General features: G+C 44.6%; 1 protein-coding gene across 2 annotated transcripts in view; it reads right to left on the reverse strand.

The window, feature by feature from the left end:
- STAB2 (stabilin 2) overlaps positions 1-17,620 on the reverse strand; it is a 132,258-nt gene that overhangs the window by 28,253 nt on the left and 86,385 nt on the right. For both annotated transcript variants that reach the window (XM_074326224.2, XM_088797188.1), the window contains 11 exons: positions 16,935-17,008; positions 15,118-15,189; positions 11,182-11,301; positions 10,157-10,204; positions 9,262-9,345; positions 7,861-8,007; positions 6,917-7,057; positions 5,878-5,937; positions 4,360-4,536; positions 2,881-2,970; positions 580-726 (listed from right to left, as the gene is read on the reverse strand). In XM_074326224.2, the coding sequence (XP_074182325.2) occupies positions 580-726; positions 2,881-2,970; positions 4,360-4,536; positions 5,878-5,937; positions 6,917-7,057; positions 7,861-8,007; positions 9,262-9,345; positions 10,157-10,204; positions 11,182-11,301; positions 15,118-15,189; positions 16,935-17,008 (1,160 nt within the window). The remainder of the gene's footprint in view (positions 1-579; positions 727-2,880; positions 2,971-4,359; positions 4,537-5,877; positions 5,938-6,916; positions 7,058-7,860; positions 8,008-9,261; positions 9,346-10,156; positions 10,205-11,181; positions 11,302-15,117; positions 15,190-16,934; positions 17,009-17,620) is intronic.

Consider the following 17,620-nt stretch of genomic DNA (forward strand, 5'->3'; position numbering starts at 1 on the left):
GAGCATTGAGCCAAAACTCAATAAATGGTATTGGCTGGATGAATGAGTGTGAAATATGAAAATGCTGCATACGGTGCAGGGCTCAGGACATACTCATAAATTCCTCCAGTGTTATTAGTGAGTAAATAAATGAAGGTGTGGGTAGCATATGATGCTAGATTGAACCATATGAAATTGCCATTTTTGTATGGCACATGTGGTAATTTCATAGGGTTTAATCTGGCGGGAGCTCAAAAAATGTTTGTTGAATGAATGAGTGACTGATCGAACAGATGGGTGGGCTTGAAAATGACTGGCAGACTAGCTGGCACATGGTTGGTACCCAACAATGGTTTCCTTAATGGTGAGGGAATGAATGGATTGGGTGGGTGGGTGGGAAAATGATAATGTGCAAGGCCTGTGCAGGGCCAGCTTGATGCTTATTGATTCTGAATCTGAAGAACACTGATCTCTTGGATGCCAGGCTCACTGAGGACCAGCCATCAGTAGTTTCACAGCAGGGTCCATGCTGGATCATGAGAGATGTTCTTTGGCCCAAGGTTCTCCTACCATAGTAAGAGGAGTGCTTTTAGGACTGACCGAGACGTTGAATGTGGCAAAAGTGTCACAGCGGCCCCCCAGGGTGGGATCAATCAGTAGACAGTCAATGCCATAGGCCACACCCAGGTCAAATAAGAGCTCTCGCTGCACAATTCTGCATGTTTGGTCATTCAGGAAGAGCTCGCCCTGTTGGGGGAGGGGAGGGGAGAAAGAGAGAGAGAGAGAGAGAGAGAGAGAGAGAGAGAGAGAGAGAGAGAGAAAGAGAGAGAGAGAGAGAGAGAGAAAGTCAACAATCTTTCTCAGACTGCTCTTCTTCCTTTTCTAGGCCATATGTAATCAGCACTGCAAGACTCAGAAAGAACTGATATATACCCACATATAGATACATATCTGAATCACTCAGCAGGTATTATGTGCTAAGTCCGGTTCTACATGCTTTACCTGTGCAAATTCTTTTAATCCTTAAAACAACCCTAGGATGTAGCCACTATTGCTAGTATTCCCATTTACAGATGAGGAAACTGAGGCAATGAGAGGTTAAATAACACCCAAGTTCACGCAGCGAATGGTGCAGGCATTCATACCCAGGAATTCAGCCCCTGAGCCCACACGCTTGTCCACCCTGCAACACCGCCTGTACCAAAGTAGACACAGTGGCAGTGTGACAGGGTGGGTGGAGCAGGGATGACCTGTCTGTGGTTCAGGATAAACTTTGTTGATGTGACCCCTCCATGTGCAGTAACCCAGGTTTCTTATCTAGTGCCAGCAAAGTGCCTGACACAACTTTCTTTCCAGGATATACAAGAAGTGGGCTTCAACTTTGTAATGATCACAATAACTTCTTTTTCCCATGTACTAGGCATTGTCAAAATTGGGCTTCGGGTACATTGTTTCCTTGAATGCTTGCAACAATCTAACACTCTCTTCCCTAAGGTCCCCCCAGCTAGTAAGTTGATGGATACATTTCCCCTACTCCCTCCCAGTGAGCAAAATACTTTTAGGAAGTTCTGTGAGAAGAAAAACAGGATAAATCTCAGCCTCTGTTGATGAGACAGACAGTGGGAAGAGATGGGAAACTCTGGTTAAATCTCTCCCCTTCCACTTACGTACTGTGTGACTGTGGGCAAGTCAGTGAACTTCTCTGATGTTGAATTTTCTTCATCAGGTAAATGGGATGAATGATTCCATTGCATAGGGTTGTTATAAAGATCAAACTAAATAATACATTGCAAAGTGCTCTGAAAGCTGTATTAGCACACGGAACAAGCATTGGGCATTCTTAGTATGTTTGTTTGATAGGTGTCCAGTTTGGTCTATGGAGATATTACAGCTGATCTCAACAGTGTTAAGTACATTGGGATAATTTTCCAGAATTTGGAATGTGAAGATGCTAACATCCCTCATATTGATTTATAAATTCAATGGCATTCCAATTCAAACACCAAAGGGATTCTGTCTGGTCAGAAGATGGAAACAGGATATTGTATAGGACTTCTCAGGAGGCTCCTTGAATCAGATCATCTGGGAGCTGCATTCCTTTTTCTCTTCATCTTTCCTACCACCTGTAGAGTGGACAAAGTGGCTGGAGCCCCAGCAGCCATGTTGGACCTCAAGGTGACTTTGAAGCTGGAAACTTGTGCTACAGAACAGAAAGACAGAAGGAGCTCCCGCATTGAGCCATCATACTAACTCTGGATTGGCCACTTCCAGACTTCTTTTACAAGAGAGATAGACCCTTATATATTTAAGCCACTGTCATTTTGGGTTTTCCATTATATATAGGATATAGGAGGTAGCTACTATTATTCTTTCATACCCATTCATCATATGGAATTACAGGAAGGTAAAATTGCTCAGGAACTAGCCAGAGCAGATGAAAAAAATCACAAACTTTTTCTCTGCTGGCTGATCTAGGACGGTAGAGCCCAGAGCTGGCTCTCTCTGATTGCCAAGAGACAGCTGGAGAGGACGTCACAGTGGGGCTGGGGAGAAAGGGAAAGGGATGACAGTGGCCTTGCATGTTCCAGGGAAGTGTCTCACACTGGAAAATAAATGCTAAATAAGTAAATAAATAAATAAATAATAAATACTAAAAGCTGCTCTCCACAAGTGGAAGGGATGTGGGGCTCCTTGACACTGCTTCCAGGGCTTGGGCTGGCCAGGATTTATAAGCTTTTTCATATCCACTTACTTACTCTTAGGGGGACTACACCGCACGGCAATGAGAGAAAAGAGCTTGCTGTTAATGAAGGGAAAAAAAAAGAGTATCTCCTTGAAAGGGCAATGGTTAGAGAACGCTGATAATGTGTTCTCACCTCCCACCAGGGTGGCAATACTCACGATGTCACTGCCAGCCCCACACTTCACACTCAGCTCTGAACCTTGCAGGGTCTTCCAGGGAGCAGATCTGGGGAGATCCACCGCTAAAATCTGTAGGAGCGAGGATGCCACATTAATACCCCAAATTTGGGCTGAAGAAGGGCCCAAAGGAACTTTGCCAACAAACCAAATTCAGACGCAAATGTTTTCCAAGTGTTCTAATTATTCCAGTTTCAAAATGACAGTAGATATCACCAAAAGGAATAATAATCACGGGCCCTCTAGGAGGTTGGAAATTCTTTCTGTAGGAAAAGTCTCCATCAGCGGGACTATGTTCAGTCACCCTTCCATCCCCCGTCTGTGCTTGGGAGTCCGTGGAAGATGCTCTCTTGGTGTGTGAAGCCAATGGCAGGATGAGTGGGTTAGGCAAGTAGCATAGGGCACTGGTATGGGTTGAATTATGTCCCCCCAAAAAAAAGTTTTATTGGAGTCCTGACTCCCATTACTTCAGAACGTGACCTTACTTAGAAATAAGGTCAGTGCAGCTGTAATTAGTTAAGATGAGGTCGTACTGGAGTCGAGTGGCCTCTCACCCAATAAGACTGCTGTCCTGGTAAGAAAAAGAGAGGAGAGGAGAATGCCGTGTGAAGACACAGGGACACACAGGGACAAGACAGCCATGTGACAAAGAGGCAGAAATGGGTGGGATGCGGCTACAAGCCAAGAGATGCCAAGGGTTTCTGGCCACCACCAGGAACTAGGAGAGAAACATGGAACAGATGTCCCCTCAGAGCCTCGAGAAGGGACACCTTGTCAGCACCTTGATTTCAGATGTTCAGCCCCCAGAACGCTGAGCGAAGATATTTCTGTCACTTCAAGCTGCCCAGTTTGTGGTCATTTGTGACAGGAAATTACCTAGGAAGCTCATGCAGGTCTCATGAATTAACCAAAGTTAGGACATGTGGCATTCTTGGATTGGACAGACTCACTCCTGGAGAGAAAGATGGGTCCTCGCTGAGGACTCAGAGTGACAGAGTTTTTAGCAAGAGCTGCCAGGCTCCCACAAGGTCTCAATTCCCTGAGCACAGGAGCTTGCTTAAGTAGCTTGATTAGTTATTCAACTAATCGCAGCTGATGAATCAGTTCTGGAAATGTTGGAATTGGGAGAGAGAGAGCCCATCTGGAGAAAGTTGGGAACTGTGGTCCGCAGCCATTTTGCCATGTGAACGATAGAAGAGAAAAGGCTGGTCTGTTGTACCAGAGAGGAACGTGGCTCTTGGGTATTGGTTAAAGTTAGAAAAAAACAAAACCATGCAGGTGGGAGAAACAGAACCAGTGGGATACTGCAGGGGCCAATTAATGAGGGCCAGTCAGAGGAGGACATGGTGGGACGGGGTGCTCAGGCCTCTATGGAGGTGGAGACACACCGACCAACTGGCCGCTTCTGGGCTGGGTCTCCCTGGGTCTCTGCTGCAGCCACATGTGCACGAAACAAAATACCTTGGCATCTCGGATCACATGGAACTTCAAATAGTTCTTCAGCTTTTCCTTGTTGTCTTGTTTGAAAAGGAAATCCTGTTGTTCAGCGGGTAGGGCTTGCAGGGCTTGGTCGGTGGGCCAGAAGAGAGTGACAGGAGTGTGGATGGGATCAGCGATGACACTCAGCAAGCCGGCATCCTGAAACACAGGGAGGTGGGCAGCCATGAGGCTGAGTTTCGGTCTGGGGTGGGGGTGGGGCATGGTCCCCTCTGTGCCTGCCCCATGACACAGCCAGAAACAAGGGGACCATCACACTCCAGCCATTTGCTCCCTCCGTTGTCCAAGAAAACTTAGAAAAGCAAAACAGAGAGTCAAATTCTGGGCTTTGTTAATAAGAAAATAAACTTTAACGAGTACCTTTTTTTTGGTGGTGTTGTTACTACTCCTGCCCAGATATTTTAATTTCTGGAAGACCCGTTTAGTCCTTTTCCCATATTTTATTTTAAAAAAGTGAAATCTATCCAATATTGAGATACTTCTATAGGTTTATAAGCTTTCTATTAATAGATAACAGGAATGACCAGATGAATGGGGAGGGATCATTTTGAGAGCCTTCTGTAAGCTGGGTGCATGATATATATTTTTTCTTCCTCATTTTTTTGTAACCCTGTGAAGTAGGCTTTGTCATTTCCTTTCATGGAGCCCCAAAGAGGTGTCCTAATTTGCTATAAAAGTCTGTGTTCAACCAGACCTAATGCCCAGGTGTGGCGGTGACTAATATAATAAAGTTTTGGGAGTGGGTGGATGAACAAAGATTACTTGTCTGTAACATTCCTGGAGGTTCTCATTTTTGAACACCTTGAAATCTCCATTTCGAAAAAGCTCCCCAGACAGCTGGAGCCCCAGACATTTTGGAAATTGTGGGTTCACAGACTGTGCTATGGGGGGTCCACCCAGGACTTGTTGGGGCAGGAGGAGGAGAGCCCTGCACCTCCCTGATTCTCGTCTGCAATCTTTGTTTGAACATGAAGATTCTCTACTCAGTTCTTGGGAACAGTCTCTGAAGTCGGAACGATAAGGTTTTAAATGTCATTTCTACCTGCCTCCCCGGCATAGATTCCCCAACTCTCCACCTCAGCCTCCCTCTGCATTGCTATAGTGCAGGTGACAATTCCTGATCTGAAGCACCTAGCTCAGGGACGAGCACGTCCTAATTCCTTTCCCTTGCTTTAGCCGCACATACTTATGTTTCTAACTTGGCCAATGTACACTACATAGCTGAACAAACCATACTACAGTTTGGGAATGGAGAGGCAGAGAATGACTTTGTTCTCTAGGAAATTAGGACTTCCCCACACAGATCCCACAATAGCTGTCTAGTGCCCAAAACAAAACAAAACAAAACAAAACAAAACAAAACAAAACAACAAAAAAACCCAAACCAAAACAATAGCAAAACCCCAAAAAACACACAAAAAAACCTTCCCCAAACCTTAGGCAGGTTATCCCCTGAGGTAATTTTTCTCCTAGGTTTTTTACCTGGATTAAGTTGCTGAATTTGATGTAGCCATGGTTTACTGCCACTGTCGTAAGATTTTGCTGCAAAGATAATAAGAATGGGAATGATACCTTTCCTCATACAGTTCACAAAGTACTTTAACAAACGCGCAACAGAATAACATACGATAACATGGCAGGTACTATAGATGGACTCATTGGCACCCTTTCCAGCTCTCTTGTTCCCATGCATTTCTGTATTACAGAAGCTGGAAGGCTACGCACTACATTTTCCCAGAGTGCCTTGTAGCTAGATCCCCATAGTGATATAGGATCTACCAAGGAGAAGTGCTTGTGCAAGACACTGGTGGAAAGAAACAATAGGAGGTGGCAGTCGGTGCTGGCAGGAAAATCAGGTCTTCTGACAAGCACAATGGTGGAGGCATCTGGTGTCCACAGTCCTGTGTCCTAGGTGGTGAGGATGGAGACAGCGGCACTGGCAGAGCTGGTACAGTTGGAATAGCCCCGTGGGGAAGTCAGGGGTCTTCCCTCTGTAGGGTCCCTGGGCTGCTATGCTCTTAGTTGTCCAGCAGCTGAATTAGGTTCTCTGGCTTTCCAAGAGATTTGGGGATGTTACTATCTTAAGAAATTACTTTTTATTTAAGAACGGTATAGTGGATTCTGTTGTCTACAACGAAGAACCCTGGCCAATATGAATAAACTACAATAAAAGTTAAAATGGTCTTTTCTGTCAATTAAGAAGGAGTTTTACTCCAGCTTTAGTTTTAGTGACCCCTCCTCCCATCTATCTTTGTAATTTTTCCATCTTCCAAATCTATGCAAGACCTCCTGCCCTTGTGGACACTAAAGAAAAACCGATAAAAACGTCTATTTATTTAACATAGACTTGCTTATGTCTTACCAAGAATAATATTTACTAGGCTTTTAATAGTAGCTTGAGATTAAAGCAGCAAAATTAAAATGTCTCAAAATGGTGACTCAAAATAAAAGTTGAGGTAAGAATACATTATTGGTATTATCAGTCACTCTGTGCTGAGAGTTAGACAGTGAGTTCACCCACCAGAATCCTTCCAGAGGCATCTTTAGGGGTGATAAGCAAGTTTTGGGGAGACAGCACTTTGTCTATGATGTGGATGACTCCATTGGTACTGACGATATCACTGGATATGATCTTAGCTTTATTATTTATATACACCGTGTCCTGAAATCAACCAAAAAAAAAAAATGAGCACAAATAGAAACAGACACAAAATTTCTTCTTTAGAATGCTCACCAACATGTTCGATTATCATGAAAGTGAAAGGTTTAAGTAGAGCTGTGGCAAAATCTGAAGATCCAAGTCTAGCATGTTTTTTTATTATGATTATAAAAAGGAAACAGACAAACACAAGTTTCACCTGGAGAAGTTAATAACAAGTAATCAACCAAAACAGTCATTTCACTCTGATTCTCAAACACAAAATAACAAGCAGATCAAAATTAGCCTACCATTCACATGTGTCCTTTATATTACCAACCTCCTGTCTGCCCCCACCACACACGTTTCCCTTTTGCAATGAATTCTGTAGCCATCATTTCTTTCTATGTCGTGGGGAGGGAGGGAACCAGGATGGTCAAGTGGCTTTGACCAAAAGATCTCATCCCTCTCCAGCTTCTCACCAATGCTGCCAAAAGCAGTTCTGCTGACCACCTGATTCCTCTGAGTTTGAATTCAGGCTTTACTATTTACTTATTGGGTGACCTTGGACAAGTTACTTAATCTCTCTGAGCTCAGTTTCCTAATTTGTAAATTGAAGAAAATAATAGTATCTAGATTATGGTATTATTTTGCAGATTAAATGAGTATGTATCAAACATTTAATACCTGGTATACACTCAACATGTATTGCTCAACATGTATTAGTTGTTGTTATTATTATTATTATTACTGGTATTACTCTAAGTAAGAGGAGAAGAAAGAAGGCCCAAGGAAAATGGGCCCCTTCCTGAAGTGGCCTCTTTTACCTGAGAGACGGAGATGACAATTGACTCCCCTTGGACAGAAGTAGCATTTGGGGTCAACTTCAGGTTTTCCAGGAGCAGCTGGTGGCAGGCGATCACATGATACCGAAGCACCTGGGGCATGAGGCCCTGTTTGTCCCAGTCTTTAATCTGTAATAGACGACCAGAGGGTTCCCGCTAGAGCCAGGAGCCTTTTGCTCCCCCCTCGCCCTTTTGCTGTCCTTTACTCCATGTGCTGAGCCATATTTCTCTCCCCACCCGGACCTTGGCAAGTAGGAGTCAGGATTTCAGGTTAGAGTGTGTTTCAGGCAAGAGGGAGAAGGTAGCCCTAATTCCTTTCCTGCTTCCATTGTAGAATCTCAGCATGGAAGGGAACTTGGAGTTCCTTTGGTCCAGCATTTCACAACACATGTGGCAAAGACCTCAAGTCCTGTGAGATGTTGCTTGAAAAAAGAGTTTTCTTGAGAAAAATTCTGGGAAAGACTGCGTTTGTTTTCCCCTCTAGGAAAAGTACCTAGGCCAGATTTAAACCTTTAGTATAGAAAAAGATCGCAATGCTTCTCCATTTGTAAATCAAAATTCAAACAATATTAACCATAAAGTCAGTGTAATAAAAAGCCCACATGCTTCTCATTGATTTATGAAAGCTCCTTTGAGGCTTTATGAAAAAGACTATCAAGCATCAAATTCTTTCAAAAATTATTTTTGTGTCCCTGCTTTGCTAATGTCTAAAATATATGCACAGAGAGGCAGTGTATGCGGTGGTTCAGAACACAGGCTCTGGGGTCATGTTTGAGTCTTTGCACCACCATTTGCTAGTCACATGACCTTGAGAAAGTTACTTCTCTCAGTGTTCTTGACTGTAAAATGGGGATAATAATAGCACTTAGCTCACAGGTTTGTCATGAAGACTAAATGATCTAATATCGACCAGACACTAGAAACAGTATGTGGCATGCTCAATAAGTGTTTGCTACATTATTACATATTAATGGGCAACCGAGCATGAAGAGTCCCAGTGAATGTAAGAACAGTAAAGGCACTGATAAGTCCTGCAAGAAATGAACCTATTTAAATCCCTTTAATCCAGCATGCCATTTTTTTTTGGTGGAGGGGGTCTATGGGAGGTTTGGATCATTTAAGAATTGTTGATCTTTTCCAACCTCCTACTCTATTCGGGAATGTCCTTTAGGGGGTTTCTGGCCAGCGGTTACCCCAAATCCACTTGAATGTTTCCCCTGATAGGGGTCCCTATGATGAGAGGCAGCCCTTTCCATTGTTGGTCAGCTCCAGCTGATCCTTAATCTCCTGCCCAGAAATGTCTCTACGGTTGGCTCCAGGGTGACACCCAAAGCCAGTGTTCCATTCCCAGACCTCTTCCACCCGCCTAAGCTTCGTGCTTACCCGGGGTTCCTCATCGAAGGCTGAGGATATAGGTGCAAAAACAGTGAAGGGGCCTGGACCAACCAGGTCTTGTACAGAATGCTCCTGTGGGAAGGAAGGTGGGGGCCACATAGTTAACGTAAATACAGGTAGGGGCTCAAACAAACAGCAGAGAGAGTAGATGGTGGCAGAGGGGAGTGAACACTGGATGCGGGGATCTGTTCTTTAATTAGTTTTATATTCAAATTCATCAGGTTCTTTGTCATTGAAACAATGTTTATGTTTATGTGGTTATAAAGATAACATATGCTTATTGTGTTGAGAGTTGAAAATATAGTATAAAGAAGAAAATAACTACCCATATCCATCACTGAGAAGTAATCCCTGTTATTTTCAGGTATTTACATGTGTCGCTTCCACATGTAAATATTCATTGGGATAATAATACAAATGTAAGGAATAAGAAGATTCACTTCACTGTTCTAATTATCTTCTCGCCAACGCTAAGATCCTATGGTTACTTATATTTTCTTCTAGATTTTATTCCTCTAGATTTTTATTTTTTATTCTTCAATATATCTGGAACTTATTCAGATGTTTGATGTGCAGAAAGATCTAACATAATGTTTTCACCCAAAGAGTAAACCAATTGCCCCAGTAATGCTTCTTTTCTGCCCTGGTATGATGGCAGTTTTTTCATACACTCGCCTTTATGTGTAGAATGGGCCAGTGTGACATTTTTTCAGGCATTCGTGCTGCCCACTTGAGACCCGAGAGGTTTACAAATGACCAATGAAGAACCTATCCCAGGTCCCCAGACGTTCTTCTACCCTCACCTACATCAGAGGCTACAGGATTACCCTGTATGTGGCTTGAGACCCACCTCTTATAGCGAGACAGATATACTTATTCTTACCAGCAACTGGAAGAAATACTGAGAAGTTTTGGGATCCTTGGGAAGCTCCTAGAATCAAAGAACAGGGCAGGCTCACTTAATATGTATTATACGAATATGAATATGAATTATATATAAGAACAACATAGGGTGATCTCAGGACAGTTGCCCTAAGAAAAGAGCATTTACCATCGTTTCAACTGGAAATCTGTCACAGTGCACCTTTTTCAAGCCCAATCGATAGGCTTACAACTGATGTGTAGGGTGGTTATGTGGACATACTGGGAGTTCCAAAACCTTTCTGGATAAACCATCTGATTTATCAAAGAAAGGGTCAGTCATTTCCAGGAGCATCTGAGCTTAAGAGTATTTTTAAAAGTTCCAGTATTTTAAAACATGAGTTAATAGGTTTACGGCACACTTAGTTTCTTTTTTATTAACAAAACTATTGGATCAGCCAGAATGCTCTATTCCCTCTTTACACCAAATAAGGGAACATCCACTTTATAACAGGTAGAAATATGTAAGTATTGTACCCCATCATCCTCTTTGCCCAGTACACACACACTCTCTCTCTCTCTCTCTCTCTCTCTCTCTCTCTCTCTCTCTCTCTCTCACGCACTCCGACAGCAGTCCATATAGTGGTAATGCCCGGGTGTGCTATCCCTGTTACACACATTGTCTCATTAAATCTTTTAGCAACCTGAGGGGGATGGCACCATTATTATTTTCTTTTACAGATGTGAAAACTGATGCCGAGAGAGGTGATGTAATTTGCCCAAAGTCACATTACTAATTGGCAGCGCTGAATTCAAACCGAGGTGTTTTGGACTCTAGAACCGTTCAATCTGAATCACTCCATTCCAGGTCAAATGAATTCCCGTGGGTAGATGAAATTTCTTTTCATTGCCAATTTATCTAATAACAGTCTTTCACATTGCTATAGAGCATTCTGTGTTACAAAACTTACACATTCCTTAGAGACCTGAATTCTTAACACAGTGAGGGGAGCAGAGTTTACTTTATGGAAACACATTTTGTGTTACCTGATGGATGTTGCCACGGCAGGTAAACCCATCCCCAATGTACTTTGGCTTGCAAGTACAGGTCCTTTCTTCTTGCCCAGTGTGATTGCAGATAGCAAACTCACTACAGCCGCCGTTTTTCTGGTAAAATTTCCAAGGGGTGGGGGATGGAAATCAGACCAGTTAGTTTGCCACCTCTACCAATATTCACAAAGCAATTCTGTAGTGAAATTGATTTTTGGTCTCACTCTCTCACTGATTGGTTTGCATTATTTGCCCTGTTCCTGACCTTGCTTTCTAATTCCCTACAGTTGTTGGGGCCACTTTATTCACCCAGCCTTATATCCCAAGATGGCAGGTCCATCTGAGCAGATCTTCTGCTCTACGTGGATAAGCCTAGAGTTGCCAAATGAGAAATTCCTCGGCACCTGGGGGTTCATGAGAAAGGCCCCAATCTTGTTTGACATTTCCTTGCTTTAGGCTAAACTCTGATCCCATCGTAGCAAAGGTAACAGTCATTGGCTAAAAGGCAGTTGGTATAAAATAGATCCAAGACATTGTCCTCAGTTGCAAAGAGCTTATAAACTGTGGAAGATGGAGCAGAGACCTACAATATCAACAAAGCGAAGTACAGTTCAAAGCCAACACCCATGGAAACCCCAAGAAGGGCTCTGCAAGCCTAAGCAGAGTTTCGAGAGGGGAAAGAATGGAAAGCGCAAGAAAAAATCTGATAAGGTTGAGCAGAGAAGGAGGTGGACAGTTGTAAAGGCTGGCTGCAAAATCTTCCTTCCATCCCAATCCCCACTTCAAAAGTATTGGTGGAGCAAGCTGTTTCAACCAGGAGGGACCTTCAGCCCCAGATTCCCACCTCAAGCCGACACAGCTCAGTGAGCTGTTCAAACGAGCTGACTCCTGTAAGACGGTTCACCACCTGCGAGGGGCCCTGGGTCCTCCAGCTAAACACCTTGGATTTTAATTGCCCCAATACCCTGCATGCTCTAAGACCACCAAGATGAACCCTTTCTTATCCCATTTTGCTGTTTATCTCAGAGGCAGAGGTCTAGGTGCCCAAGGTCACCTCCAGCATGTGGACCTTCCCCGGCACGATGCTCTGCACACCTGTGATCTGACCCCATATCCTGCCCTCACAAACCCCTCCCCGTGCCTTCTGAATCTCCCCGCCATTAGCAAACTCCCAGCGGTCTCCACCTCTTTCCTGAAAGCTCTCTTCACCTCCTACTGAAGAGATGTCTGTCTCCTGTAAACCCGTCTTCCCTGTGCCCATCCCCTCTTTCTGGAGAAGACATTTCACACCTTCACTTCCCTGCTTAACTCTCAGTTACTGGCCCCTCACTCCCAGTTGATGAGCTCAACTCACACCTCGTGGAGAAAATGGACAGAGATAAGAACCCCCTCAGCTTCCTGTCCTGAAATTCACCGCCTGTCTGGGCCTGAACTCACCCACTCTGCTCCCCTTGTGTAACAAATGAGCTCACTAACAACCCCCTGACTGACAGATCATTTGCACACTGAGTGTCCATCTCTTCCCCCTAAATGGAAACTCTTTGAGGAAAGAGACGTTGCTGCTTGGTCACTGATGACGTCCCAGTGCCTTAAACGGTGCCTGGTAGCTAGTGAATGTTCATCGACCTAGATGTGTGTCATGCTGTGCAAGGTTTCCCACTGGACACATAGAAACGCACATGGTCTCTGTCTTCACAGAACCAATAATTTATTTAGAATGACCAGACATAGACAATTTCAAGTTAATTCATAGTAAAAGGGCCACGTGAAGTAGGTGACCCTGAGTGACTGACTGAGTTAACTGACTGGCTGACGGACTGACTACCTACCTAACTAGCTACCTACCATGTTTCCCCAAAAATAAGACCTAGCCAATCAGCTCTAATGTGTCTTTTGAAGCAAAAATTAATATTAGACCCGGTCTTACAGGATAATAAGACTAAGATATTATATTATATTATATTATATTATATTATATTATATTATATTATATTATATTATATTATATTAAAGACCGGGTCTTATACTATAGTAAAATAAGACCTGGTCTTATATTAATTTTTGCTCCACAAGACGCATTAGAGGTGATTGTCCAGCTAGGTCTTTTTTTCGGGGAAACACGGTACCTACCTACCTACCTATCTACCTAACTGCCTGTTGACTGACAAACTGATGGACTGACTGACTACCTGCATGCATACCTACCTACCTACCACTGCCTCTGCTCCTACTGTGTTTTCCCAAAAATAAGACTGGATCTTATATGAAGGTTTGCTCAAAAAGACATATAAGGGCAGGGGTGTCCAAATTGCAGCCCACGGGCCAACTGCGGCCTGCGATCCGTTGTTAATCGGCCCACAGCAAATTCCAAAAATATATTTAGTTTACTTAAATAAACCAGGTGAGGCAATATGTACTTCATCTCGAATGAGTGGCCCGGCTGTTTGTGTATTTTACCGCATATGGCCCTTGGTGAAAACTGCTGAAAAAAGTTTGGACACCCCTGCATTAGGGCTTACGTTCAGGGGATGTCCTCCTGAAAAATCATGCTAGGGCTTTTTTCCGGTTAGGTCTTATTTTTGGGGAAACACGGTATGTGAGGCTTCCCTCTTCACCTGGGGGCTTTGGGTGCCATTCCTCTCATCCACTCATATACTTTCCTCTTGAAACAATCCACCTTCTCTCCTTCACTACCAGTTTCCTTCTCTCTATTGTATCACACTCATTAGCATAAAAATATGCCTTAACATTACTCATCTTGCAAGAAAACAAACTTCCTTTCTTCATGAAAAGAACCCAGTGGTGAGAGGTTTTGGGAACGTACAGAGGGATAGTGGATGGGGGGAGGGGGGTTCACACAGTGTGAGGGATATAAATGATAAACGTCTAAGTTTTGCTTTGTCTTGTGCACCTGAAACTAATTAAAATAAATAAATAAATAAATAAAAATTAAAAAAAAAAAAAAAAAAAGAACCCAGTGGATGGTGGCAGTCATGGGTACAGATCAAAGAAGAGTTGCCATGAGTTAATGACTCTTATACCTGAGTGTCAGGTACAGGTGGGTTCATTGCATTAACTGCCAAGACAAGGGGGCCATTTTTGGAAAAAGTGGAAATAGCCGCTGGCAGAACTGCTGTTAAAATAAAGCTGGCCATCGTACTACTTGTAAGAGCTCCTCACCCCAGCCCCCTGCTTTCTGCAGCTTCTTCCCTATTGTCCCTACACGAAGGTTTCATGTGGGGACACTGTTCTCCTGAGAAGCTTGCCAGACTGATGCAAGGGGACAGAAAGGACCTCACGTGGAGAGGAAAGGCTTTAATTGTGTGGTGTCTGCGCTGTTGTCACGCCTACAGCTGGAAATTCTCAGGTGGGCGGTGATGTGGATAAAGGAAGTAAGGTGTTTGGACAGGGCTTCCTCTGGGGTCACTGCCTTGTGGGAGGAACAAGCATCACAAGAAGTGGCCGAGAGTGTGGCCTTCAAGTCAGAGAGATGTGGGTGCAAGTTCTGGCTGTGCCATGAGCTCGTTCTGTGATCTGGGACGAGGACCTTCCCTCCTTCAAGTCTGCAGCGTGTTGAATCGTGGCCTCTCCAAAAAGCGTGTCCTTGTCCTAAGCCCTGGGGCCTGAGTGGGACCTTGTTTGGAAAAAGAGTCTTTGCAGATGCAATTAAGGATCTTGAGAGATCATCTTCAATTAACCAGGTGGGCCTTACGTCCACCGCGTCCTTATTAGAAAAGAAAACACGGACAGAGGTGAAGGCCGCAGAAGACAGGAGTTTCCTCAACATTACAACTGGAACATGAGGGAGCAATGAGCCTCAAGCCCATGATCTCCAGCTCTGAGGAGATCCCCCCAGCACCCCAGCCCCTGGAAGAGGAGCAGGAGGCACCCCAGGCCTGACCTCCGAGGGCCTCGGCCCTCAACCACACTCACGGTTAAGCAGGTATTGATGAGAGTGCAGACCTTCCCATCGCCGGTGTATTTCGGCAAACAGTTACAGACGGCCTGTTCAGGAGGAGAGGGAAATGGGTCATTTCACAGGGAGATTCTGCTGGTTCTCACACTTGAATTCCACAATGGTAATTGTCGTGCTAGAAGATCCTACATTGATAATATCTACTCTATAAGGATAATAGTCATTTTTTTTTAGCATGTTTTAGCACACTTCACTCTTGTGCTGGGATCTCCTACCTATCCTATCTTTGCTGCCAAGCTATTTTATTTTTTAAAACTTTGTTACCGTATGTCTCACCCACCCCTGTTTGTACTCGGTTCTTGCCCATCCCCACCCAGGCTTTGCCCCACAGCACCAATGCTAGGGCACACTAAAGCCAAATGAGTTGCACACGTGAAAATAACCCACTGTTTGGCCACAGAAGTCGGCTGGGCACTTCAGGTTGGTGGCGGGGACTCTGACTACGGGAGTTGGGGACTAATTCATCCCTGTGTCCCATGCGCTCTACTGAGCAGCACCTGGGCGCAGGGGTGAGTGGAGCTGAAGCCCAGCCATACTCTGTTCACCCAGCTTTGTGTCCAAAGGCAGGGGCACCTGGTCCTGGCGGGTCCTCCCAAGAGATGGCTTTTCTACTCCACACGAAAGCTTCCCACACAGGAATTGTTAGAAACTGAATTCATTGGCCGGGCCAGCCAGGGCCAAATGGGAGGTTTTCACTACTCTTCCTCCTCAGCCTTCGTTATGGACCCTGATCTGGACTCACACCTTTACCAAGATGCCCATCAGCCGCCTCTCCTGGGCTAAGGTCCTGTCTCAGAGATCAACCTGCATCCCTCTCTGTGCCTTCTAGATCCTGAGGAGGCCGTTGAGAGGCCCTGAGCACCAAAAATCTTATAGGTTTCCCCCACTCCACATGTAGAACCCAGAACTCTACTGATTTCCAAAGTATGCATAAGGTAGACCAACATTGTTGTTCTGGTTCTCCCTGTGACTATACATGTAAGTACACATACATGCACACAATCTTTCAAAATAAGAATATTTTTTTCTCATTTTGGGGTGGGTGTAGGTATGTGCTTGATTTGCCCATCGGAAGACCTGGCACTGAGGTCTCTGAATGGCTCAACAAGGTCAACAGTTCTATTGACCTGGGGAACTGGACTTCAGCATCCAGTTTCTGATGTATGTTGTCTCCTGCATGGTCGCTGTGCTGTTCACAGTGTGACAGAGACCAAGGAGGCAGAGCTTGGGTTCTTGCGCCACCAGCTTTCCTACATGTGTCTTTTCACCCTGTGACCTCTCCTGTCCTTTGCACTGGAGCCCTCACATTTTCCCACCTCCCAGAACCTGCTCACTAGGGAGGCCCTGCAAGGTTCATTGTGTTAGGGAACATATGACTGACAGTGGGCCTAAAACCATTATCTTCTGCTGGGGCACATGCATTTCAGAGCCTCAAGCCAAAGAAAAATCGTGGGATTCTGAGAATCAGAAAGCTGAAAGAAAGGGGAACATTGTCTGAGACCCTCTGGGTGCTTCTGGAACCCTGTGGAGTGTGCAGACGCTCACTTCTCCCCACTCTAGGAAAACCTGTTCTCCTAAGTCCTCTTTGTCTCTTCCTCCCATTTCTCCTTATTTGCAAAGAATGGCCTCTTTGGGAAGTCCTTTCGAATTTCCCCTAAAGTACGTATTTATTTTCCACTGCTGCTCCCCAGAGGTCTGTTCTCAGGCCTGGGTCTAAAGCCCCAGCAGTTTGCTCCTAGGAAATCTTAGCCCTCCCTACAGAGGCAGAGCTCACCTGGTTGGGTCCTGTCTGCGTGCACTCTGCATGCCTGTCACAGCCACCATGGTTCTCCAAACACGGGTTGATCTCTTTCAAACAAAAAGCCAACACCTGGCATGAGAATCAAGCCTCATTTTCAAGTAGAGGCATCTTGAGGGGCCAGCCAGGATGGTGAACTGACTGAGGGGAGCAGGGATCAAAGTGTGATTCAGTTGTCAGACACCTCTCAGCTGGGTGTAACCCAATAGAGAGGCTACCAGACATGGTTTTTCAAAGTCAACTCTGGGATGGGGCTGTGCCAGCAGAGGCACAGTTTGTGGGCTTGAATCTGTTCTTCTATTGAATTAATATGAGCGTTTGCAGCCAAGGACTTGAAATAATAGAATCTTGGAATCCATTACAACATGATATGAATGACAAGATTTAGGAAATAAAAAAAATCATTGTCACCATCACAATATAATTGGTTCACGGACGATTCATCAATAGATGCTAAATTTAGGAGGACATGTCAATGACGAGCAAGATATTTGCTTGGCATTAAAGTGTGTCCCCACGGATTGCTTATTAGTAGCAAAGGGGAGAAAAGTAACTGTGCCAACGGAGAAATCAGACAGCACCTTGACCAAGTGGTCAAAATTAACATCACAAACGAGAGGCACTTGGAAATCACAAGCTTCCAGTGTGATGTCCTGAGAAGG

The sequence above is a fragment of the Rhinolophus sinicus genome, chromosome 1 (genome assembly GCF_057876585.1).
Source record: "Rhinolophus sinicus isolate RSI-liver-muscle chromosome 1, RSI-T2T, whole genome shotgun sequence".
Classification (NCBI taxonomy): Eukaryota; Metazoa; Chordata; class Mammalia; order Chiroptera; family Rhinolophidae; genus Rhinolophus; species Rhinolophus sinicus.